Source organism: Lampetra fluviatilis, chromosome 4 (assembly GCF_964198595.1).
Source record: "Lampetra fluviatilis chromosome 4, kcLamFluv1.1, whole genome shotgun sequence".
NCBI lineage: Eukaryota > Metazoa > Chordata > Hyperoartia > Petromyzontiformes > Petromyzontidae > Lampetra > Lampetra fluviatilis.
In genome coordinates this window covers 23,492,670-23,519,917 of record NC_136278.1, presented here as the reverse complement: position 1 = coordinate 23,519,917, position 27,248 = coordinate 23,492,670, and the positions used below count along the sequence as shown (strand labels likewise).

At 41.4% G+C, this 27,248-nt stretch overlaps 1 protein-coding gene across 2 annotated transcripts in view; it reads right to left on the bottom strand.

The window, feature by feature from the left end:
* LOC144931684 (CUB and sushi domain-containing protein 3-like) overlaps positions 1 to 27,248 on the bottom strand; it is a 454,944-nt gene that overhangs the window by 65,460 nt on the left and 362,236 nt on the right. For both annotated transcript variants that reach the window (XM_078855833.1, XM_078855834.1), the window contains 11 exons: positions 26,563 to 26,658; positions 24,219 to 24,422; positions 23,330 to 23,454; positions 21,927 to 22,023; positions 21,536 to 21,640; positions 20,677 to 20,795; positions 19,789 to 19,858; positions 18,007 to 18,123; positions 17,221 to 17,430; positions 13,618 to 13,806; positions 4,381 to 4,558 (listed from right to left, as the gene is read on the bottom strand). In XM_078855833.1, coding sequence (XP_078711959.1) covers positions 4,381 to 4,558; positions 13,618 to 13,806; positions 17,221 to 17,430; positions 18,007 to 18,123; positions 19,789 to 19,858; positions 20,677 to 20,795; positions 21,536 to 21,640; positions 21,927 to 22,023; positions 23,330 to 23,454; positions 24,219 to 24,422; positions 26,563 to 26,658 — 1,510 coding nt within the window. The remainder of the gene's footprint in view (positions 1 to 4,380; positions 4,559 to 13,617; positions 13,807 to 17,220; positions 17,431 to 18,006; positions 18,124 to 19,788; positions 19,859 to 20,676; positions 20,796 to 21,535; positions 21,641 to 21,926; positions 22,024 to 23,329; positions 23,455 to 24,218; positions 24,423 to 26,562; positions 26,659 to 27,248) is intronic.

Here is a 27,248-nt window from a genome sequence, read left to right as displayed (position 1 = left end):
GCATGATTCCCCTGTGACAATTTCTGCACCGAGAAATAATATAAAAATAAGGATTGGTTTAATAGATTAAACACTGTGAGTTAGGCTTACTCTTTATTTATTAATACCATGCGGGTGCAGCTGATGCATTTTTCATTTACAACAAATAGAATATGACGCATAACAAATGCGTGTTAAGTTTGAGACAGTTGCTAATCCTAAATGTCCCATGCAAATAAAATAATTAAATCTAAAGAAATGCGATGCTTGAGTGTCACTAAATGTGATGTCAAATTGTCAAGTTAAATTTATCATTATTTATTAAATGAAAACATTACATTTCTTATATTTTATGGACGTGTGTAACAAAAATCTACCAATTATACTGAACATATGAAAGACATACGAGTGTAATATATAAAATAGCTGTGTTTTTTTAACACCTTATGAATGATTTAATGTCATATTATGCATGCATAGCTATACGATTAAACAATCAAACATTCATTCTGCACTGCATAATACAGCATGCTCATTTTTTTAACATTTCTATAATATTCCATTTGATGATAGTTCAATCACATAATTACAACACAATCTATATTGGCTATGAATTATTTCAAACAAGACTCCAATTGACATTTCAAAAACTGCACTGCAATGGAAATGTTTTGGAAATTGCTTGAGAAGCTTCCCCTGGATGGTATATGTTGCCATATACTCCCAAATGTGTTGCCTGTGAAGAAGACGATGATGAGGATGATGCATATTGCCAAACTAGTGCGTTTATTAGGAAGATAGACACCATTAAACGGATTAAACTTGGTCATTCTCCTAACTTCATCCATAATCTGGTCAAGGAGCATAAACCATCACGCAAACTCCAGTCAACCTCGCAACTTTTGGCTAACAATCGAACAAAGACGGTCACTGCATCGCGCGCTTTCAGATGCGCTTCTGCGGCCGTCTGTAACACTCTTCCTTCCGATATTAGGAAGCCATTGGAGCCTATGCACTTTTAAATCATCTAGATGGAACACTAATTTCTTTAGAACTGATTTTTGCATTTAGTTTGTTGTCCTGCCCCCACACCTATGATAAGCATGTTTCACTACGTACGGTGCAAAATAAGTTGAATATGCACACATACAATCCACTGCCAGATAAAGGCCTCCCGAAACTGTTGCCATCCCTCACGATCCAGCGATGTAACCATCCACCCAACACCTGCACAAAAACTGATTTCATCTGCGCAGCGGTTGTTCTCTTGGATACATTCTCTGCTTTCGCTGCTATTCTGTCACTAGTATTGTCATCACGTGTCCGGTTCTAGCAAGTGGAACAGCCTGCCAGGGGATCTGAGGGATTCAGAATCATTAAGCACTTTTAAAATACATCTAAAAAGTTACTTTTTGAAACTTGTTTTTTATTAGGATTTTCTTAATGTCTTATTTTTTATAATGTCTTTGCATGAAATGTTTTACAACGTGATTTTATGTTGCCTACAATGTCACTGTTATTGTTCATGCCTGTAAAGCACTATGTATTGCATTTTTTTGTACGAATAGTGCTATAGAAATTAAGTTTTGACTGATTTGATTGATCCCCTTCAGTGATGTGTGCTGCCCAATCCCACTTAAATTGTCCCTACCAGTTTGAATCACTGAATGTATAGAGTGGCGCAGTGATAACACGTGTGCCTTGTCGCAAGAAGCATCTCGGTTTTATTCCTGAATCGGGAAACATTTTGCATGGAGTTTCTATGTTCTCCCCCAGTTCTGTGTGGGTTGAACTCTGGGTTCTTCAGTTTCCTCCCAGAGCCAAAGTAAATTTTATGTAATTGGTGTTGGCCAAACATGCAAACGCAGGACCATCCCATAGTCTTAGAGTGGGCTTCCTGAGTAATTAATAAATAAATAGCTTTTTTTTTATCAACTGCCAAATGGTCTATATTCATGCAATACAGGCTGGGTTTCCATGGTGATTAGAACATTCAGCTCAACATCTCAGTGTTGTTATTCTTTCAAATAAGTATCTAATTTTGAAAATTTCAGTGGCTGCCAAAAATGTTTAATAACCACTGTCTTCGGAATATGGAGTTTCATTTGCTCAGAGCTATAAACAGGAGATGGCACCATCCCATGTTTATTGGAGCAGAAAACTACTTTCATTCTTACTTTACATTTTTTATATTATTAATAATATAAAAACTCCAGATTGATATGCAAATATTGTCTTTTATTGTTGGGGATAAATGTTTATATCTCATCTTTGGAAATGCTTGTCCAAACACCAACACAACTTGAATAAGGTGCATAGTCCACAACCCTTTCCCAGATCCATGTCGCGCGTTTGAAGTGACCAAATGTGTGCGTAATCACCTTATCTTTAGGGTCATGGTTATTGTTGAGGTGAAAGAAATGGAACATAATATTCAAGATTTGCGCTGGCAGAAAACGGATATTGTACGGTCTTTGTATTATTTTGGCAGCGTCTGTTTAAGCGGCAACATATCCAAAGCGGAGTAAGAAAGAAAAACTACCGAATCGCTCAATATTTGCGGTGACAACTCTTCAGCAGAATTGCCAACAGAACATACGTGTGCTTCACATGTTGTCACGATTGACTGTCGCTCGGCCAGTGACTCGCAGCGACGCTGATAACACACAACATCCTCCACCCTGTTTGCATCGGTTATGTGCATTTATCATGTTATAAAATACGTGCATATTTTCTTCTTTCGTATTTTTTCCATTTTGCTTTTAAACATTGCATCAAATGTATTGTTCAAAATGAAGAGTTGCTCTTTGCACTATTTTTCAAGGAAACCATTTTACGAATGCGATTTGACTTCCACTTGCAATGAATTACTTCCTGATTTAGACTAGTGTGTCCAGTATCACAACACATTCAGACAACATATTCTGAAATTTGTTAATTAAATTGTGGCCTTGAATTGTGATGATTCATTGCACTACGGATGGGTCACAATTGTATAATTCATATAAAAACATGAAAACATTGTTTACACATTTACTGTGTGAACAGATCTGGAGACATTCAATTATTTGAACAAGTATGCTGTTAAATTGATTATAGAAGTACATGTCTGGAAATGTCACTCAACGTTGACTACATATCATTGGCGATACAGATCAACAACCAACATTATTTTATAAGATCTTATATTCATAACGTTTTTGATATACAATTGAAGAATACAAATACAATTTCCAATAATGGAAGAGCTAACCTTTTGGACCACACAACAATTGTAAGACAATCTTGAACTGTAGCTGTTAAGCATTAGACAGAACTAAAGGTCAAGCTATAACTCTATGCAGTAATAAACACCAATATGGCATGGCTAACTAGTGGCATTAGAAGAAAAATACCACTGAAAATAATGAATGCAAGACGCATAATTAAAAGAACCCTAATTATGGGGGAAAGGTCATCTCGGACTACAATATAAAAAAAAACTTTATTGTCCATAATTGTTACTAATGACTTTTCAAGGGAAATACATGTTAAGAGCCTTTGCAAAAATAATATTGTTAATCTGTCAGCTTTGCTACTAATTTGTATTATTATTATTTTTGGGTATTATTAATCATTATCTTCCAAGACATCTGGTCAGTAAGGAAAATGAGGCGAGAAATACCCTCAAGAGTGGAGGCCCATCCGCCAGCAGTGCCGTGCACAAGCCATTTGCAGTGCTGCACCTTCACCTTTTACTATCAACTATTATTTATATTGTGTTTTCTTACTGTGTAAAAAAATGGCACAGCCATTTAATGAATTCTGAATAAAATGCAGTTATGCGCTCTGTCATCAACCATCTTCTACTATACAATACTATTATGCGGACCTACTTTTAATAACACTGTGTGTTTGGGATAGACCTGTCAAGTGATTACATAGCGCCCATGGTAATACGTATCGTCATACACAAAGATGTCCTGTATAGCCTTAACATGCTGTTTAGGAAAGTGCTGTTAGCGAGCCCCTATATAGGCCAGCACGGCACACGAGGGGGATGGGTGGCCGGCACCACGCCCGTTGTACACAAAGACAAAGCTCACCAATATAGCCTTCACGGACTGTTCGGGCAAGTTCTGTTAGAGAGCACCTATGTGGGCCAGAATGGCACACGAGGATGAGGGTGGCCAGCACCATATCCGACCGCCTTTGTCTCCCAAGTGGCGATGTTTACACACTACACCACACCAGGTACTTATTTGAGGCTGAGTCGACCTAGGGGAGGGCCAGGACCGGTTCAAATACATGTAACTAGTGTTGGCCGTGAGCGGGACTTAAACACGGTTCGCCCAATTCGTAGCGCAGTGCGCGAACCGCTACACTTCCATTGTATACGTGCACACATACGGGTATATTTACCAGATGGTGATGAAGTCGTAGACCGGCTCGGTGCGAAGGAGTGTGAAGTTGATGTAGACTCCGTGTCCATACGCAACTCTCACCATCCACACACAGTCCTGGAAGTTGGGGTACTCATCGGGGAATCCCGGAGAGTATACTGTGCCGCTCATGCCCGTCACGTTGCCGCCACAGGGAGCTGTGAAAATGGGGCACACGATCCCCACCTCTTGCTTTAGACTTCTGGGCCCTATAACAATGTTCTTTCCCTATGCCTTCTTCTCCGAGCTTACTCACAGCGTTCCCCACGGGTGATTAATATTTAATGCAGGAGTGTATTTGCATTCATGTGTATATATCATTGCATTTTTCATATTCATAAAATGTATGTTTCAAAAAATAAAAGAAACACAGATATGTGCCTATGCGTATATCCACTTTTATGTTCTCAAAACAGTTATAGTCGTGTCATAATTGCTTTATCTCTATTAACACAGACATTTGAAATTTGCCATACTCCCATATTTTAATGTGATAATTGTACACATATATACTAATATTTATAACACTGACTTAACATTCAATGTTGAAAAATATCCACGCACATATGTTAACTATAACCAAAACATTTGTAATATAATAATTTCCAGGTGCCCTATTATTATGTACATATATTGTTTCATTTCATTTGCAATATTCTTTGGGTCTTTCGGTAAAGCCACGTAGATATAAAAATAATAAAATATCACGACGTTTTGATCGCAATACAAGCAATCGTCATCAGGTGAATTTTTTTTAGTGGGAGAGCTGCTGAAGCAGGATGTTATATAGGTTTGAGCTGGGTTTAGCCCAAGGGTAATTGGGCGTAGCTGAAGATGGAATTTGCATGTAAATGTAAGATCGAAGAGCTGATATACCCCCACGACGACGCAGCTGTGGAGGTGGCCATTTTATTGCGAGAGATTAGCATGTCAGTGTAAGCGAACCATCGAAACGGTGGCTGTGCTAGTGAGACATCCACCTCGTTAAAAAACGAGGGACACCGCCAACTCGAGGACAAGAACCAACAGTGGCTGTGTTAGTGAGTGTCTTGCCTCACGGCAGATGTGGAGCGTACGGTCACAGGAAGTTCCTGTTTTTTGATGCTAATGTTGGTCACGTGACCAGGAAGTGACGATGTTAGATTTCCACTGTACCACGCGGGCGTCAGCCATTACACAGATAAGTCAAGATGGCGGCACGCATCACATCTCAGTGAGACCACAGCCGCACTTGTCCATTGTGGGAGCTTAAGAAGCATTATCTGTAAGTTGTTTATATTCCTATAATATTGGAAATGCTGTTGTAATGTTGGAATGACCGTTATAGCAATGTAAATGCCTTTATGGTGCCGTTAAGTTGTTGTAGTAAATACGAGGCCTAGTTAGTAACGAAGCCTGTGACTTTCCTTATTGTGGATGTTACTTGTGATTTAGTAGGTCGAGTCAGACTTGTGCCTATGTTGCGATCCTGAGAGTGATGACGAAGTATCTCATCCACAATTTAGTGTTAAGTGTAATGCTGTACATTTGGGGTGCAGTGGGATGAATACACTATGTGCCTGTATGCAACGCACCAGCTTGTGCCTTTGTCTAGTTGTTCAGGGGTAATGTGGGGGCCTGGTCCTTCCAGGATCTATTGTTATCTGAGACAATGTTCTGATGCTGTGGTGTTCATTGTGTGGGTGTTTCCGAATTATAACAGATGCTGTATCTGTGTTTTCTCACCAGTTTTACCTGTTACAATCAATAAATGACGATCGGAGTTGGACGGTCATCCTGGCTCCGAGGGTTTATTGAACACATGGTTATCTACTCGACTAGCGGTGCAACGCAGCGCACGGCGAGGCCGAGATAGTAAAAAGATACTCTTCTTAAAGCTCCCAAGAAGCTCTGCAGCCAGCTCTGCAGCCAGCCCTGCAGCCAGCTCTGCAGCCAGCCCTGCAGTCAACTCTGCAGCCAGCCCTGCGGCCAGCTCTGTAGCCAGCCCTGCATCCAGCCCTGCAGCCAGCTCTGCAGCTAGCTCTGCAGTCAGCTCTGCAGCCACCCCTGCAGCCAGCTCTGCAGCCAGCCCTGCAGCCAGCCCTGCAGCCAGCTCTGCAGTCAGCTCTGCAGCCAGCCCTGCAGTCAGCCTGCAACAAGCAAGGAGCTCTGCAACGAGTCTACATTGCAATCGTGCTGCAAGCATCGCAGCATGGAAAGCCACAGTTCAGCAGGGAGAGATGCTGAAGAAGGTGAACCAAGCAATCCAGGATCTCCCATCCTGCCTCAAGAGGACCAAGGGAGTTCAAGGCCCCAGAGGGAGGTCAGGTTGACGCAACGGGCCTTGGAAAGCTATGAGGCTGAGAAACAGGACCTGGATGCCAGGATACAACGGGCATGGAACCGGGTTGAAGCAGATTTATCTGAAGCTTCAAATGCCTCAGACACAGTGGCCTCAATTCAGCGGGCCATCCAGCGAATGATTGTGAGCAGCTCAAGCTACAAGCTCCTGGCAAATAGATACATCTCCCTCCTGATGAAGGTGAAAACAGATGAGGGCATTGAGGGAGTGCGCAGACAAGAGCACTTCCTCGAACTGCTCGATGATAATGTGCAGGCAGTGATACAAGATGCAATGGACCGTGTGGAGGGCTTAAGAGAGACACGATCTCAGCACTCTGTTTCATCCAGGTCCACCACAAGATCTAAAGCCTCAACACACTCACATATATCATCTACTAGTATGGCAGCAGCTCAGGCACGCACCGCAGCAGAAGCAGCAAACGCCCGTATCGCCTACATGGATGAAGAGGAAGCCATGCTAATTGAAAATGCTCGCATACAAGAAGAAGCAAGCATAGCAGAAAGTACATTAGTGGCTACCGCCACACGGAAGAAAATTGAACTGGATACTAAGTTAAGCACCCTACAACACAAAAAAGAAGCAGCTGCTGCAAGGGCCCAGGCAGAGGTGCTCGAAGCAGCAGCCAACCTGGATAAGGAAGAGAATTGGAGTGAGTTTGGCACTCAGATACCTGTCAAGGACCGTGATCAACTCACCAGAAAAAATATTTTGGACTGGTCTGAACAATGCATCAATGCTCCTCCACCAAACGATACTGAACAAAGGGTGGACATTCAGGCATCGCCATCTCCACACCGAATGAACATGAATGCTGTCTACGGGAATGGTGGAAATGCATATCCTGCCCTAGCAGTTAGTCGCCGACTCAGCGTCGCACACGTGGGGTCAGACGTGGATGCACCAAGTCAGACCCACATTCCAGACAGTCACATAAGGGGATCCAACCAACGTGATCGAAACCCTTTGGGCCCACATTCCAACGCCATCGCAAATGACAGCATGCTAGGCAATACAGCCAATAATGCCGCCTCACAAGCGCCAGTATGGACACACCCTGGATCAGCAGGACTAGGAGACTTTGCTAGGTACCTGGCTCACCGCGAACTAATCAACACAGGACTCGTTAAGTTTGATGACCACTCTGAGAACTATCGAGCCTGGAGATCTACCTTCAGGAATGCAATCCGAAATGCAGACATCTCTGCAAGTGAAGAACTCGACCTGTTGGTGAAATGGTTAGGAAATGAATCTGCAGAGTATGCAAAGAGGATTCGGTCAGAAAACATTGACGACCCCGCCTCAAGCCTGCATGTGGTGTGGGAGAGGCTCGAGGAGTGCTATGGTAGCCCAGAAACCATTGAGAAGGCTCTCTTCAAGAAGTTGCAGAACTTTCCAAAAATCTCTGGTCGAGACAATAAAAGGTTACGGGAGCTTGGAGATCTTTTGATGGAGCTTGAATCAGCCCAGGCTGATCCCTACTTACCAGGTCTCATTTTCTTGAATACCTACCATGGCGTGAACCCCATCGTAGAGAAATTGCCATTTGACGTGCAGGAAAAATGGAGAACAGCGGGTTCAAGATACAAGTCAGAGCATCAGGTTGCATTCCCCCCATTCTCTTTTTTCTCAAAGTTTATCCGCAACCTGGCTAAGACTAGAAATGACCCGAGTTTCATGTTTGGCACCACGGGGATTTCCAGTCCAGATCTCCCAAAAATGGAAAGGACAATGGCGAAACGAGGAACAGCGAGAGTGCCAATTTCCGTATACAAGACTGAGGTCTCTCCTGCGACATTCGCAAACTCCGTCCAGGCAACCACCACAAAGAAAAAGATAGAGGATCCAGAGAAGCAATGCCCATTGCATGATAAACCTCACTCCCTCCAGAAATGCCGTGAGTTCAGGAGGAAGCCATTGGAAGAGCGGAAGAACATGCTGAAAGAATTTGGAGTGTGCTTCAAATGCTGTGCTTCTACAAACCACCTTGCAAGGAATTGCAAGACAGATATCAAGTGCGAGGAATGTGGCAGCGACAAACACACAACTGCTCTGCACACATTTTACTCGAAACCCAGTAGCACTAAGGCTTCCGATCCCGAAGCAGAGCACGGCGGGGAGCAAGGCGAGACCGCCGCACTCACTTCGTCAATCACAACCAAATGCATAGAAGTCTGTGGAGAAGGCTTCAAAGGAAGGTCTTGCTCAAAGATATGCCTCGTCCGAGTCTATCCCAAAGGACATCCTGAAAGGGCAGTAAGGATGTACGCCATAATGGACGACCAGAGCAACAGGTCTTTGGCAAGGTCAGAGTTCTTTGATCAGCTAAGTGTAGGTGGGAATTCCTTTCCATACACGCTCAGAACATGCTCAGGACTGATGGAGACAGCGGGAAGAAGAGCGAGCGGCCTCATGGTGGAAACCATAGATAGCACCATGAAGCTAGCCCTTCCTACGGTGACAGAGTGCAACGAGATACCGGACGACAGGAGTGAGATTCCCACGCCCGAAGTTGCACGTCACCACCCACACCTGAAACCCATAGCAGAGTTCATCCCGCCATTGGATCACGCGGCACAGATTTTACTTCTGCTCGGCAGGGACATGCTGAGAGTCCACAAGGTTCGCGACCAATGCAATGGACCTCACGACGCTCCCTACGCCCAGAGACTCGATCTAGGATGGGTCATCGTGGGTGACGTTTGTCTCGATGGGACCCACAAACCAGACCACATTAGCACATTCAGAACGAGTGTGCTCATGAATGGACGCACGTCGCTCTTCAAACCGTGCCCCAACCACTTCACGCTGAAAGAGGAACTCGGCGAGAGAAGTCAAGGCTGTACCGTGCAGACTTACGAAGAAACCACCATGACTTCGTTTGTGCATCCACCGTCTTCGTTGGAGTTTGTTCCTCCACGTTTCTCCAAGCCAGTCCTGACTGACGGGAAGAAGACTAAGGTGAAGCCGCTGCTCGTCGCTCTGCTGGTGGTCATGGCGGAGGTCGCTGTGACCGTGGCCTCTCCGTTCCTCGACTCGGAGCTATCGTCCGAGTGGGAATTCTGGAAGGAGTTCCACGGCAAGGCCCCACAACCGGAACATACCATCTCAAGGCTCGAGCTGTGTGGAGCCATTCTTGCTACAGAGGTGGCGGAACTGATCTTAGACGAATTTGACGTCAAACTGGACGCGGTCAAGTTCTACACGGACAGTAAGGTCGTACTAGGCTACATAAACAACCAAACCAGAAGGTTCTACACCTACATCAGCAACCGGGTGGAGCGCATCAGGAGATCGACGCAGCCGGAGCAATGGAATTACGTTCCAACTGACCAGAATCCAGCAGATCTCGCAACTAGGTCCGTCCCTGCATCTCTGCTGAATCAAACCATCTGGCTGACGGGTCCAGCGTTCCTGTTACGACGTGACGTTGGCCCATGTACTACCAAGGAGACCTTTGGACTCTTAGAGCCCGAGTCCGACAAGGAGATTCGTCCTCTAGTGACAACTTTCGTAACAAATGTGCGACCGAGAAGTCCACTGAGTCCACACCATTTTGAACATTTCTCGAAATGGACGACGCTCGTGCGAGCGATAGCACATTTAACGCATATCGCAGACTGCTTCCATCGCCCGATGAGAGGCACCAATGGTAGCTGCAATGGATGGCATTACTGCACAGTGCCACGCACTGAAGACGAGCTTTCCAGAGCAAGGAAATCAATCTTCCGCTGTGTGCAACAGGCAGCTTATGCAAGTGAGATCAAGGCCATTAACAAGGGAGAAGACCTTCCTAGGGTCAGCACCCTCAGGAAGCTAAACCCCGGGATGGACAAAGACGACTTGCTCAGGATCGGTGGTCGGCTAGGGAATGCAAAATTAGATGAGAATGAACGAAACCCCCTCATAATCCCAAGCCAGAGCCACATCGCAATCTTACTCGTGCGCCACTACCACGAGAAGGTCAAGCACCAAGGTCGGCACTTCACAGAAGGAGCAATCCGATCTGCAGGGCTGTGGATCGTTGGAGCAAAGAGGTGCATCGCCAGCACAATCCAAAAGTGTATCCGGTGTTGCAAGCTACGTGGAAAACAGGAAGAACAGAAAATGGCAGACCTCCCAGCCGATCGACTCAGTGTGGAACCTCCCTTCACCTCTGTAGGGATTGACGTGTTCGGACCGTGGACAGTCATCTCCCGCCGCACCAGAGAAGGGCTCGCGGACAGCAAACGTTGGGCAGTGCTGTTCACCTGTATGAGTACACGAGCAGTGCACATCGAAGTCATCGAGTCCATGGACTCTTCGAGCTTTATAAATGCACTCCGGAGGTTCTTCGCCATCAGAGGGCCAGCCAAGCAACTTCGTTCTGATTGTGGAACCAATTTCATAGGAGCATGTAAAGAGCTTAAGATCAATACGGAGAATGTCGAAGATTATTCTGTCAGGAAATACCTTAGTGACCAAGGCTGCACATGGATCTTCAATCCTCCCCACTCTTCGCACATGGGTGGAGCCTGGGAACGCATGATCGGGATTGCTCGACGCATTCTCGACTCCATGCTATGTGATGTCGGGTCCACACGGCTCTCTCACGAGGTCTTGACCACTCTCATGGCCGAGGTCTCAGCCATAATTAACTCAAGACCCCTGATCCCCGTCTCAACCGACCCGGAGTCACCATTCATCTTGACTCCTGCTACACTTCTTACCCAGAAGACAGATGTGCTCACAGCACCTACCGAGGAGGCCAGCACTGCAGACCTCTACAGACGTCCATGGAGACAAGTGCAGAGCTTCGCGAACACGTTCTGGCGTCGCTGGAAAAACGAGTACCTTACGACACTCCAAGTGCACAACAAGTGGCAGTCTAATAGACCAGACATTCAAGAAGGCGACCTCGTCCTACTGAAGAACAACCAAGCCAAACGGAATGAGTGGCCAATGGGCCGCATCCTCAAGTCGATTCCAAGTGCCGATGGAAAAGTTCGAAAGGTCGAGGTTATGATTGCGAAGCAAGGAGTCGCAAGAACTTTCATCAGGCCCATAGTCGAGATAGTACTACTTCTCTCTCGCAAAGATATGGACAAATAAGTCGACCCGTTGAAGTTGTTATACACTTGTTTATGAGATAGGAAATAAATGGTGGTATCTCCTAGATACCAGACGGGGAGTGTCTTGCCTCACGGCAGATGTGGAGCGTACGGTCACAGGAAGTTCCTGTTTTTTGATGCTAATGTTGGTCACGTGACCAGGAAGTGACGATGTTAGATTTCCACTGTACCACGCGGGCGTCAGCCATTACACAGATAAGTCAAGATGGCGGCACGCATCGCATCTCAGTGAGACCACAGCCGCACTTGTCCATTGTGGGAGCTTAAGAAGCATTATCTGTAAGTTGTTTATATTCCTATATTGGAAATGCTGTTGTAATGTTGGAATGACCGTTATAGCAATGTAAATGCCTTTATGGTGCCGTTAAGTTGTTGTAGTAAATACGAGGCCTAGTTAGTAACGAAGCCTGTGACTTTCCTTATTGTGGATGTTACTTGTGATTTAGTAGGTCGAGTCAGACTTGTGCCTATGTTGCGATCCTGAGAGTGATGACGAAGTATCTCATCCACAATTTAGTGTTAAGTGTAATGCTGTACATTTGGGGTGCAGTGGGATGAATACACTATGTGCCTGTATGCAACGCACCAGCTTGTGCCTTTGTCTAGTTGTTCAGGGGTAATGTGGGGGCCTGGTCCTTCCAGGATCTATTGTTATCTGAGACAATGTTCTGATGCTGTGGTGTTCATTGTGTGGGTGTTTCCGAATTATAACAGATGCTGTATCTGTGTTTTCTCACCAGTTTTACCTGTTACAATCAATAAATGACGATCGGAGTTGGACGGTCATCCTGGCTCCGAGGGTTTATTGAACACATGGTTATCTACTCGACTAGCGGTGCAACGCAGCGCACGGCGAGGCCGAGATAGTGAGACATTTAGCGTGTATGTAACTCAGAGAGTCGGAAATAACTGCTAACATCGGCTGGTAGGATATAAACATCAGCCATTTATGACTTAAACTGGTTAATAACGTCTTTTCAATGATTGCTCAGTTGGTATCCATCTTCTCGGTTGAAATTGTGTCTGTGTTTATATATCTGGATGGCTTCATGAACGAATCTTTGTTGATAGCCAGTGGGTTTGCAGAGTACCTTCGTCTTGGAAAAATAAATTTCGTGTGTGCCCACAGCGTTAAACAATGATCAGCCACGGCTGAGGTATTGGTCCTACTGTGTTTCAGATCTGCCCTTATGTTCATGTACACAGTCTGAGACATGTCGCTTAGTTTCCCTAATGTAACTACTGCCGCAGACACAGCTTAGTTTGTAGACACCGGGGTATTGCATGTCAGGGATCACATCCTTCACAGATGGGAATAGATCACGAATTTTATGTACTGTGTTTGCTCATGATTTTGGAATTTTTTTGGTAATCCCTGCTATGTATGGCAAGGTGATGGTTTTGATTGGGTCCTCAGAGGGCTCTTTCCCAACGGTTGGGGTGATGGCTTTACGAATTGTGTAGTCCGAATATCAATTAATATTGAGGGGTTGGTGTACGTGCTCCAGTTCACTGGCTAAGTGGTGATGGTCGGCAATACAATGAGCTCTATGGTGTAGAGTTTTGATGAGGGAATTCTTCTGGGATGGATGGTGGTGGGAGTCAGGTTTTAGGTAGGCATCTGTAGACAGGGTGTCCCATTGAGCCATCTGGTCTCTTTTTGATTAACACATCCAAGAATGGTAACTTGTATTGAATTGATGTGGTTGAAGAATTGGCCCAGCGCTGGTAGGCTAGCATTTCTTTTGATTTGCAGTGGACTTACCAATACAGCTGGGGAAGGGATGGTCCCAGTTCCGATTGACACCATGTTGACAGGTTAGAATAGATTGACCCATCAGTACGTAGCCTGAGAAGCATTCAAAGGAGATGGAATGGCCAACCCCAAAGTTGGAACCCACGACAAAGCCATTTCGGAATGGCTTTGGGTCCGGACAGTTCTGCAACTCATACGCTTGACACACAGATATATACACGGACACAGATACACACACACGAGTGAGTTCAACATTCATTTACAGCACACTTAATATTACGTTTGGGGTAAGTATAAATACATTTGAAGGTTAATGGGTGGACATCATTATGGTCATGATCATTATCATCATCAGCCATTGTCTATGCATTGCTAGATGTAGGCCTCCCAATGCCAAAACCCCACACTCTATCTCACTCCTGCACCTGAACCAATCTCAGTATGGACATGAACATGAACTGTGCATCTCCATAGTGGCCATCCTCTTGGGCACATTCAGTCATTTTACTGCAAATCCATGACCAATCTCATCCATTGATAATCGTCCATTCTAGGGATGTGTCCTGCCCAAGCCCACTTACTTCGCTGAGCAGTAAATTTTACATCTCTGAAAAGTTTTTGTCCCTTGACTAATGTGTTCCTATTTCTGGTCTATAAGCATCTTTAAAAGCACGCACTTCTCCATATGTCTCATGCACTTTTCAACTTTTGCAGAAATATTTCACATACCGCACGTGTCATCGTGCAAGTGTAGCATTTTCAAGATAATATGGAAACTTCTGGGAGATTTGGCAGTGAAGGGGATGGAATTTTATTTTTAAATGTCTGTATTTTCTTGTATAACACCGATTATTTATAAGGGATTAAACACTAATGTGTAATTTATAAAGTCGAAATTTTTACGTAAAATAAATGTGGGATCCTATTGAAACTGGGGAGAGTTAGGTAAGTGCTGCATGTGTGTGTGCACAGGGGGTTAACAGGAGGCTTTGGGTTCGGCTGATCTGGTGCGTTCACAAAAATCTGTTGTCAGTTGATTTTAGTAATTATGAATTTTAAACCGTTCACAAAAAAACAGCAGTAGTTAAAAGAACAGTCACTACAATTGAGTGCAAGAGTCAGGACATACTGTCATGCACCCAAAACTAAAATATCGCAATAACTTCAAACTTAAAACTAAATGTACTTGTCTCCTTCTCCTGTCTCAGTGTGGTCTGTTTCAAATGTATTACAGCTCTCACAACCATAACAACCATGTTTAACAGGTGTTATAGGCTGCTAAGGGGCTGGCATGGTGAAGTATGGCCAAATAACCCCCAGGACCCAAAATTATATGTGTGGGGAGGCCCTTGACAAAAGGTTGTAGATGCACGTATTTTAATGACTTTTTTTCTAAGGAGTAATATCATTTCATAAAAGGAGTCACTGTAACATGTTACTAAAATTAGCTTATAATTTCAAAAGGACATAGGATCGCATATTTATTTTAAACAATCTCAAAGCAAGGTTTTGGTAAAACTTTAAGGTATTAAATAATTTTAGCTTCATGAAAAAACTGTGACAAATGTATGCATAGACAAGCACATAACATTTCCTTCTGGCTACAGACGCTCACAAAAAATGAAAGCAACAATCAAAATTAAATCAATGGTTCAGTGGTCAGAACTGAACCACAGAAGAAGCGCTTGAGGTGCATAATTATATCTGCTGATTCAAACGAATCTATTCTCAGGTTATAATGACTGCAGGCAAAATTCTGAACTCTAAAAATGCCGATTCCTATTTGGATATGAGACAATTTAGTTTGGTTTGGAAATCGTGTAATGTTCACATGGAGCAATAAATTAGATTCACGGTACCACTTTTTGTTATTTTGAAATTTAATGAGCTAAAACATCGAAATTAATGTCAATGCAGTTTAAAATGAAGTGGTACAAAAACAATGTAATTCCTCATTACCACGTAGTAATACAAAACATCCAACATAGGAAATTATAAAACACATTCCATGGACATCCATTTAAAAAATATACATTCTTAGAAATTCACTTTAATCTTATACTCATTAAAATTACATCATGGGAAATAGATCATATAAAGTCTAGTATTGAATGTTCAGATCATGCGATGTTGATTGACATTTCGAGTAACCCAACAAAGTTATCACATTCAACTTGTGAAATTATTACACAAATTTATCTAAGCTCTTAACTGTAAAATAAAATTGGACCACAATATGTTAATCTTTATATTTGTATATATAAAATAACCAAATATTTTCTACATTTATGATAACATAATCAGTCATTTAAGCTAGTATTGCATCCAAACGTCTTGATTGGTTATGCATGTATAGCTACAATGCAAGATCATAATGGAAGCTCCTATAAGGTAGGATAAGAGAATAACTGTCTACTGACATCGCTGACAGGTCCCATGTCTTAAAGAGTGCATTAATTAAGTAAGTAGAGACTGACATTAGGATATGACGAGATACCGTTTATTTACATCTACGAGGCTAAAATAAGCCCCATGAGTGCGTTGCATCTGAGCGCGCGCTTGCATGCAACATTATATATATTACATGTATTTATCCTCCCTGGTGGGAAATGGGGTCGAGGCTGGACAGGAGAGTAAATGGCAATAATTCGAACTGCCCATATAACAAATTACATATTCCGTAATTAATGCCCCACACCTACACCTCCCCACAGGTGCACAGACATTAATTGTGACACACATCATTTGTTACAGCAATGTTACCCACCATATGAATATTGCACAGCGGTTTAGTTCACGCCAGTGCATTGCCAGAAAGGACATTTTAAAAAAAGCTCAGTGCATTCCAGTACACCACTTGGTAGACAAATCATGCACCAGAGGAAAGCTGTTGGAGCTAACATTCTAAAACCATGTAATGCCCTTGTTTCTGTAAAGAGTGAGACAATTTAAGTCAACCTGCACACTGCAATTGCTGCACTGATTCAAAAAGGTGCAGCCCTGATATTACTTCCCCATGCCACTGCTAGTGGATGAGGCTCCATTAGAGTGAGTTCTAGAGAGCCTTCTTGAGGGCATATGGCCTATTCCTCCATGCTGACCAGCCTGAAAGCAGTGGGAATACCCACACTTCACCCCACCCCACTCGACCTACCAATGGACGAACTGTGATGCACCCTTTCATACTACCAGGTGGACAAAGGAGGCGGATTTTATAAAGTTGCCAATTGTTTTAACTGCCAAACTGGGAGATAGAATCATTGACCTCTCGATTGCAAATCCGGTGTGATAACCATGACACCAGCAGTGATTTGTTTGTGCCAAATTCAGCAAATCTGTTATCCAGATGCTTATTTCATTTTTCAAATATGTACTTAGTTAAGTTAGAGATGTATCAATGATGAATCGAAAAAAACATGTTTCTTTGGCTGAAAAAGTATAACAACACAAGTCTCCATGCAAACAGTTACTTTGCTAAGGTTTTTTTGTTATTACTCTGCAGTCTGATTGATTGTAGTGACCCTTCATTATCATCACGATCCATGGACAGATAGCCTGTAAACGACGACCACACATTTCGTCATTTTTTGTTTTCAAGCGAGCGAGCCTTACCTTCGTAAAAGATCTTGAAGCCCGATTTGCTTTGAGAATAATCACTGTGGAAGTGCATTGTGGTCCGGTGAGTGGTGCTGAGAAGTGCGGCGGGCACAGTGGGCCCACTGAATCGGCCAATCGTGCTGCTCACTTCCGCTATTTCGGTACGGATCTCGAGGTAGTCGTGATCAAGCTCCGTCGTAAAATTTTCAAATTGAAGATACACACCTGAAAACAAATGCGAGCCAAAAATCAATGGATTTAACGTTTTTTTACACATTTATTTTGAATTACTCTAAAATTGTACCGCACAAAACAGGAACATATGCTGTGTGTGACTTACACTACAGTTTAACTTTTGTCGTGAGAAGTAACCAACGGTGCTGCTGTAAAATAAGTGTGGATGTAGAGATATGGAACGACATTAACCTACCCCTATAAAATAAATGGAACACTCCTCGTGATTTTGCTGAGGACCGCATGCACGTACTAGTGGAAGCAATAACTAAGGAACAATCCATTTTTATTGAGATTATTTAGCAGTGTCCACCCTCTATTATTTGTTTTAAGAGAAAAAAAGAGATTTGTTGCTACAAATTAATGAACCATCACCAGTTAAGATAAATAACAAAAAGCTACACTACTGCCTTGGATTAATATCTTGAGCATGAGATTATCAGTTAAATTTTTTATGTCACAATTGTTCAGTTCTTGTCGATATTTTTACATTCGAGAATCGTTATTTTATAATGAAAACAAAACCAACGATAATCCACGGAGTTTCATAAATTGTCTTCAGCTCACCATAACCGATAGGCAATTCAATTTTCCAATGGCACTCTACGTTGCTTGGGTAATTTCCAGGAAAATCAGGGCTGAGAATAATGCCATTAAAGTCCATCATAGTTCCACCACAGACCGCTACAAGGCAAGGGCACAGAGAAAAAGATCATGTTAGAGGTCGTCATGATTTAAATCTGCATTCAATACACAGTCAAGTGATTACAACAGTGATGTAACATTGGTGCATATGCGCTAATCATGGATATGTCACATATAGTATGTTATAATGAACAATAATTTTAACCAAAAATATGAACAGAAATATATTGGTAAGGACCTAATTTTGTTAAAACAATGCTTAAGAAGGTAGCTATAAGAGAGAACTGCATTGCATTGGAGGTTCTGCTGGAGTGTGTTCAATCTTTATCAACATTACATGTTGTCAACTTAGACACGCATGACTCTTTGGTTCTTTCGGTAAAGTCACGTAGAAAAATAAAATAAATGTATGAAATAAAAAATATTATTTTATCTTTCTACATGACTTTACCGAAAGAACCAAAGAGTATTTCCTGCAGTCACGAAAGCTTCAAATCAAGATAAGACACGCATGCTTAGAGGCATGGTGCTTCTGTAAAGTAGTTTTCATTTAGCAGTGCACTGAGAATAGTTGTTGGTAACCGATGTGAAACAAGGGATTGATGCTGGACTATGAGTGCAGTAATACCCCGGTTTACGTGTGGCATGCATTGATTAAATGTGCAACGAATATCGGAACAATATAAATCAAAGCGATTGTTTTCGAAATCACCAAAAAACTGTATGTAAATAATATATTGTACTCTCAAGAACAGTGCATTTATTTACGTGTGACGCAAAGTAGTTTGTGGACATGGTCGTTGGAGGCGAAGGCTGATGCAATGGATACGAGACAGGATGGATGGTGCTGTCAGCGACGTAAGTGTGGGATGAGGTGACGCAAATCAGGTCGTGGTATTAATTTTAAAGTGACGACACATTTGATAAACAAAGTAAAAGGGGGAAAAGTTAATTGGGGTATTCCCATATATATACAGAATATGTTTAGGGTGTACAAGAATTCCAGTCTCTTTAAAAAAAAATTAATCGTGAAACGGTTTCCCAAAAGAATCCATGCACAGTTGTGACACGATCATATCCTGTCCTATTTACAATTGGAAAAAAATGTGAAAAAGGGGTATTTTTTGGGAAATATGAGGTCCTCACCAATATATTTTTCACTGGTCCATTGGTGTTAATGGTCACCCGTTTCATATAAGATCTTGTCTTGCACATTTTTGATAAAAAAATGTGTGTTGTGATTATTAATGTAAAAAAAACTATTACACAAATCTTTTGAAAGAAATATTTTAAGTTACAAGATATTTTGGGACATCCAGTAGTCCAAATCCATTATAATCCATGCGTACATGTTCATGGTTTGTTGGTGGATATATTTAATAATTCGTGATACAAGTATGTGACGTTTGGTAGGACACATTTCTAGAACGAATGATGGCAGATTGTCAAAAATAATTACATTAAAATAATAATTGCCAGGTAAGAAACAGAACGTGTCTGAGAGGACATGTGCTGAGGAGATGAAGTGATGGAGGTGGATTGTTGCATTGTGGAATTTGGAGAGATGGTGGCAGTTTGGAGAGGCTTTCATCTATAAGCCAATTGACCATGGCATTTGATGATAACGTGGAGTATATACTAGGTTAGAAAAATGCTCATCACGTGGTGAAAGAATGCTGATGCTAAACAGTCTCCAGCACTTACCTGTACAGATAGGGGGAGGAAAATTCCAGCGTCGCACTGGACCAGGCATGCACATGATATGCTTATGGCCCTGTGTATAAAAAAATACGGTGAAATCAATCACTATTATAATCATATGTACATGAAGACATTATATATATTTTTACATAACGTATTTAGCTGGTTGAATGGCCCATTTTCCAATACATATTACGTATTATTCTTTTAAATTTTATCAACAAAATAACTGTCATCCATAGCTAAACATACTGCCATGTATTAATACATGACTACAAGCTATTTTTAAGTTACAGGTGGCTAATTATGTGAAAAATGTGGAGATTGTGTCGACAGTTTGTGGTAAATATTTCAGTAGCTCCTTGGCAATGTCTGCATACATTCTACAGAATATCCCAACATGCTAATTGCTTATGCATTACTTAAATAGACTTTACTGTCATATGCTGTATTGCTACTCATTAAACATGAAGCATGTCTACTACCTCAAAAACAAGACTTTCTCTAGGAAACATTCCTTTGAATTAAATAAAAGCATTTAATAAAAAAATAATACATAGTCTTTGATTTATCATGTGTGCGCACAACCAAAACTCATGCATAACGTATAAATGCGCTGTATATATAAAATAATAATATATAATGCAAATAATATATTTTTGGAAGTCAAAGCGATTTTCTCGGTCAAATGAGCGCTGAGATGGTGAACATCTTACAGCCCTGGAGCCAGTGGTCGGATTTCCACATTCCAATTTAAGGATTCCCCCCCTCACCAGGCTTAGAACTCTGCGACCTTCCAATTGTAAGCCGCTGACTCTGCCGCTCAGCCACCTGGCCGAACCTATATCAGAGTGTTACGTAAGGGATGCACCGTTACAGAGGGTGGCTTACCTGAAGTTTAAATCCAGGTTCACATTCGAACGACACAATGTCATTGACAAGGAAACTGTTCCCCATTTTTATACCGTTACTTGGAGTGTTGGGCTCTGAGCATGAGGAAAGACCTATGGCTATTGGGGAGAACAGAAAAAAAGGCAAGAATACGAATATCACATGTTTATGAATAGCATCAGCATTAACAGTCAAGAATGACAGCAACATACCAATAGTTTTCCTTGCAACAGAGTACATTCAGTTTTATTTCAAAATTAACACAACCTAGGATCGTCAGTCATCATGACTTCAAAGGGGAAAAATAGTACAGTGCATTGAAAAAAAAGTAGTTGGTGTGGGATTGGCTTTTTTAAAATGCTTGGATTAAAATGTTATTGCCCTCCCTTGGGTGTAATTTATAATGATGAGAGAATTATTTAAGTTCATGGTGTCGGATCACTAAATCACCATGATGGCTCGCAATTGTCTATATGTTACTCACGTGTACAATATACATAAATAGTACAATGGAGCAACGGTGAAAGCCCCAGTAAATATATACTGGGATAGTGATGGTTCAAAAAAGTATTCTCGTGAGATAAAAGGTGCTTGCGTTTGTACCGTTAGTGCTTCAAAATCGTTCTATCTTAACGCGTTTGGTAAACATTGCATTAGGAGTACTGAAGAAAGTGTCCACGACATATCACAAAACAGTCCTCCTTTACTTAGATATTTATGTACGTCCTCGCGTTGCATTCTTAAAAACATGTCAAAAAACAATTACAATATGTGCTTACAGTTCTCTTCATTTATATCTAACAGACTATTACACCGCGTTTATGTTGCAATAAACAAAGTGAAGGTTACACTTTCTTACCCGAGTATTTTACGTGGAAGCCTACAATACCCAAACTAAGGTCTGTTTGGAAATGCAGGTAGAGTTGGTTGGAGCTGCTGTTAATGAAAGTTGGAACTGTTGTCCCTGTAAAACACAAAAAAGGAAAAATGTTAAACGACAATGAGTATACTGTTCATGAAAGTATATAACTGAAAATAATTATCCATAATTTTGTATGTATAGAGAAACTTAAACAATGCGATGCCATGTGTATGTTATGCACCTCCAATTAGCATGGTTGGCTGTGTATGGTGCAACAGAAACTCAACATACATGCATGCATTGCTAATTGATACAAGATGCAAATATTGAAGCAATTTGTACATAACACAACATTCAACATGTGTCTTGATAGCGAATTATTAATTACCAGAGAAGCTTCCAAGCTTGGGTGAATTCACATCAGGTCCATCGTAAATATCCAATGTGTCCCAATTATGTTCCGTTGCAAAGTTAACAAATTGAACCTGTGAGAAAGGTTAATTGTTACATGCACGTGAAGTGAGTGTAAACAATGTGTGAATGCAGCTAAACTATATTTATGTACAAATAGACGCTATTATGGATGTCCCCAGTATTGAATAACCATACAATTATTGATTCCATCCTATTTTAAACTGGCTAGCAAGACAAACTCAATTGATTACCAGTCACCTTAATTTATACCTCTGATATTTAAAAAAAAAACTGACACAGTTATTCCTTCTCATGAAACAATCGGCCTTGACGTTTGTTTTGTTAGGGGGGCTTGTGGGTGAGAAATGACTGATTGATGTAGAGTTTGTTTCCAAAATCATGGTTAGTATTAGTGTTATGCAGAAATTCAGTAAAAATGATCTGCCGAATTAGGTTGGGTCATGACATTGCTTTTACCCCACAGCCAATCAGTAGCCGGGGAAGTACCAAGAGAAATGTGAGCCATGTGTACTGATTGTGCTGAGCAATTGTCCAGAACGAGCCAACTGGGCTCTATATGGCTCCCATACGAACACGCACACTGCATAACAGATAGACATAACACAAGCGTGTGTGTTTGTATGGGAGACAGGACATTAGCGTAACAGATAGACAAAACACGAGTGTGTGTGTTCGTATGGGAGACTGATCACAAGTGTAACAGATACACAGAACACTAGCGTATGTGTTAGTATGGTAGCCAGATCACTAGCGTAACAGATAGAGAGTGTGTGTTTGTATGGAAAAGAGATCCTCTGCCATCCACCAACGTGCAGAATGCACCACTAAGTCACTGACAGATTATATTATCAGTAAGTATAAACAATGACGATCAAGACGATGCTGAACACAATGAAGAAATTATGACAGTGATGAGTATTATGATTAACTATGATGATGAATTAAGATGATGCAGAGCTGAATATGATAAAGTTTATGATGGTAAATGATGATGACAATAACGATGAGAAAGATTCTGCTACTGCTGATGAACCAAGAACCCCCATTTCAACCAAACCTCTATCCCGCGGTGATCCACGTATTCCTTCTTTTACAGCATTGATTTTAATTTTAAATCATAGTAAAATGGTGGTCTCCTCAAAAAGAGAATAGTAACTAAGCACAAAAAATTGAAAAACCATATATTTGTATCACCTGTATATCTAAACACAGCACACACATTAAATAGTGTATAGGGACTTGTAGGAAACGCTACCCGTTAAAATAATAAAGGTAATTGCCTGTGTAAGTGTGTAAATGCGGCATTTTGTGTAATATGTTCATGCTGATATATATAATTAAAAGTGTGTTTAGCACCTGGATTCCATCTCCTTCTGGTACACTAATTCTCCAAACACAGTCCAAGTTGTTATCATACATCTCCGGATAGCCAGGGGACAGGATAGTCCCCGTGTAAATCGTCAGATTGCCTCCACAGGGAGCTGAAAACAAAAAAAAGCAAAAAAAAGATAATCAATTTGAATAGGTTAAAAAAAAGTGGATAGGACACAAATCTGAACATGCCTAGGGGCATTAAGTGCGGCTTTAAACTAATGATGCCAAACTAACGCTCCACCAAAAGTAGAGAGAAGGTATTAATACTCATTGCATCATTTGCATATTGAAACTCTTCCAGTAAAAGGCCATCATCCATAGCCTACCAAACGTGCCCATGTAGTTCACCGAAGCATCTGCACATTAGCCAAAGGTCACTTACATTTGTTATATAATGCAGATATATTAAATTATTATTGGTTTATACACACTTCATAAAAATAAGTACTTTTGTCTAAACATTCATGCAAACTTTTCAGCAAAAAAAACATAAATACATTTTCACAAAATACATTGTTGTAAGTTACTTCTATGTGCCCACATCATTGGTTGCCCATCTTCATCAACCACCCACACTGATCAGCAATGGAGACGTTTTTGCCCAAATAACTCCCACAACCCACGTGGCGTAGGGATGCCCTCATCCAGCAGTATAGTGTTAAAAGGACTGCGTGTGTACGCAAGTAAAACATTACACACATACATATTTTGTTGGTTTAAGGCAATCTGAATTTCAAATATCTGAAGAAATAATAATTACAAAAAAAACCACTGAAACGTCTGTGCTCTTGCTTGTAAACAGCAGGGCCATCCAAATGTGTATGATGATCGCGTCTGCCAGGTTTTACTTGGGAACACTTATTACACTCACCGTAGCAAGTCGGCAGAGAGTCATTCCACTGAGCCAATGCATTGGCTACTGTTGTACACTGAATAGCCTGGGCTCCCTTAAGGGTATAACCTGGATTACATTCAAACCTCACAATGGAATTCGCAGAAAAATCCAAACCTATCCTGCGGCCATGTAGGGGTTCTGATATTGAAGTGCAATGGGTTGCACTGGTCCTTGGAACGGCTTAAAAACACAAAAGCAAGAAAGGACAAAGTCAGACGTGCCATGGCTTGAGTCATTCAGGCAGACACACATATAAAGGGACAGGGGAAATATTTTACGAATGGGATATTAAATGTGTAGAGCGGTGGCATAGTTGTGAGCACAGTGCACAATGCACCCAGCAACCTAAGTTTGACTCTTGGTCACGACTAACAACAGTAGCATACTCTTAGATTAACGTAATGTACATACATCATGTGCATACAAAATGTGCATACATCATGTATTTTGATTAACTGTGAATAACCCAACGAATATATATCCATTGCAATGTATATGACTACATTAACCTCCCTCTGGTCTTCACACTGGATTGGCTCACAGTGACATCACATTCACACCTCTATTTAAGACCGAAACTGAATAATTTCTACACAATTTTGGTAGTCGCCTGATGAGGCTGGTTGTTACCGGCAAAAAGTCGTACTCATTTACTCTCCAACACATAGGTGTGCTGAACTAGTAAGTGATTGGCATGTTTTGTTTACATAACAAACCTTACTAATTGGATGTGTTGGATGGTGGCGGGTTTATCAACACATTTACATTCACAAGATCTGCCCCCCCGCCCCACCCCCTTCCAACCACTATTGACCAATGTGGTGAAGTATCGTCAAACAACCCCCCAATGGCCAATACTGTGGGAAGGCTTACATCCAGCTGAGGCTTGACAAAGTGGTGTACTTAATAATTTGTATTATTTAAATGTGTTATTATAGTATGCATAACACGTAGGCTTTCGCGACCAATATCATCCATAATTAAGGTTTTTGGGTTAGATCGCGTAAAGGGCTCATATAATGCACATGCATAATGTACGTTGCCTCAGTAATCCCCCCCCCCCCCACATTGTGCAAGAGCGTGGAAGGGTGGTCAACATATCTACGCCTCTATATAAGGAAAAAAACAGTAAGACTTCTCCACAAATCTGGCTGTCGCCTGATGAAGCTCGTGGTAATTACTGGCGAAACGTCGTGCTCAATTTGTAAATGTTGTGGCTTGGCTCTCCAACACACCGGTGTGCTATACTAGTGACGAATTGGCATGTTCTGTTTACGTGACAACCCTTACTAGTTGGCTGTGTCGGGTGGTGGCGGGTTTTAACGACACATTTATATATTTACGCGATCTAACCCAAAAACCTCTATTATGGATAGTATGCATAGTCTGACATTCAGTGAATACTTTTCTATACATGCAACCTCCATGTAATTTCACACATATATTATTAGCATTGGTTTAACGTTATCCTAAAAGAGATTAGGTATGAACTCGTTATTCCTCAAAAGAGTTTTACTCACTTTTCTATGTATATAACAGTTCCGGATTCATGTGCATTTTACAACAGACTCAAGAAACACTTATTAGATTCCTTTTGGGAAGCCATAATTTATGCTATATGCAGTTTTTTTTAAAATATATAAGACCATGTAAGATGGAAAATGCAAATGAGACTCGTCGTATTGACTGCAAAGCAAAGTCAGAGGGCCTTGGGCAGGACACACTACATGAAGGGCCAACGACAATGGACAACACTGGTCAAGGGAAAATTCCGTCACAGTTCCTATGATTGCTTTTTCATTGCTTTCATAGCTTTATTTTGGTGATTTCGAAAAGTGTATTGGTTTAGCCATGTTTGTTGTAGTACAGAGTTAGACTGATGGCCTTAATCTAAGTTGTCTTGTGGTTGTTGTTGTTTGACTTGCATCCCACTGGGATTTTTGCACACAGCGTTGGTGTACGGTGTTTTTTCTGCAATATTTTGCTGTCTTTTTTTGGATTTTCTGTTTGCACTTAGTCACATATTCACTTTAAGATGTTTTTTGTTCATGTTTTGGTTTTTTGTTTGTTGCGGTTGCACCCGATTCAAGAGCCGAATGGCTCACAGGGCTATACCAAATAAATGAACTTGAACTTGAAGGGAATGGCATCAAGCGTAAAGCTCGTACCCGCCAAGAGAACGAGTGCAGCTCACGTGGAATGAGTTGGATTGTGGCACGGCCCTGCGGGGATGACAATGGAGTGGACAGGCCTTCACCCAGCAGTGGGTAGACCATGGTGGATGATGATGAATACAAAATATTAAAAAAAAATGTTTTACCTCTGTATACAAAGTGATATCCCCTGGCACTAGATCCTTTGCTCGGTGAAAACACAATTGTAATTTGATGTGACGAACTTAACGGTATAACTTTCCCTGGATAAATAGAGGAGACACAAAGCATTACAAATACAATCGCCGACACAACATCACATTCAACCACATATGGAAGTGCAGTAATTTATTTCGTCTATACAGCACTAAAATATGTTATACCGTATCCTCTTAAAAAAAACGACCCACCTAAACTATTTCCTTCATTTTTACCTGTACATAAATTACCAAAGGTAGACAGCCTGTTGTATAGTGAACTCTACTGGTAGCAGGAGGTCATTATCTGTCAGTTTCATACCAAAGGCCATAAATATAAAAACATGTTCAAACCAAAGTAAAATACGATACAATATGTGAGATGTACTACATGCATAACAAATTGTCTGTAGAAAATATTTTTTGTCAGAAATTCTCCAAATAGGGGTTGCACTATTCCATGCGCTCTCCTATGAGATTGTCGCATGACAGTCAAATCGATATTCCTAATCATGTAGTATCTTAAAACGTGGTTACATTTAGATGGAAAATAAATACAAATTGCATTGTTATATATTTGTCTGCAAGATTTACAAATGCAATCTTCGTCTTGTGACGAAATTTGAATAAATTGAGAAAAATACAATGGAAAAGAT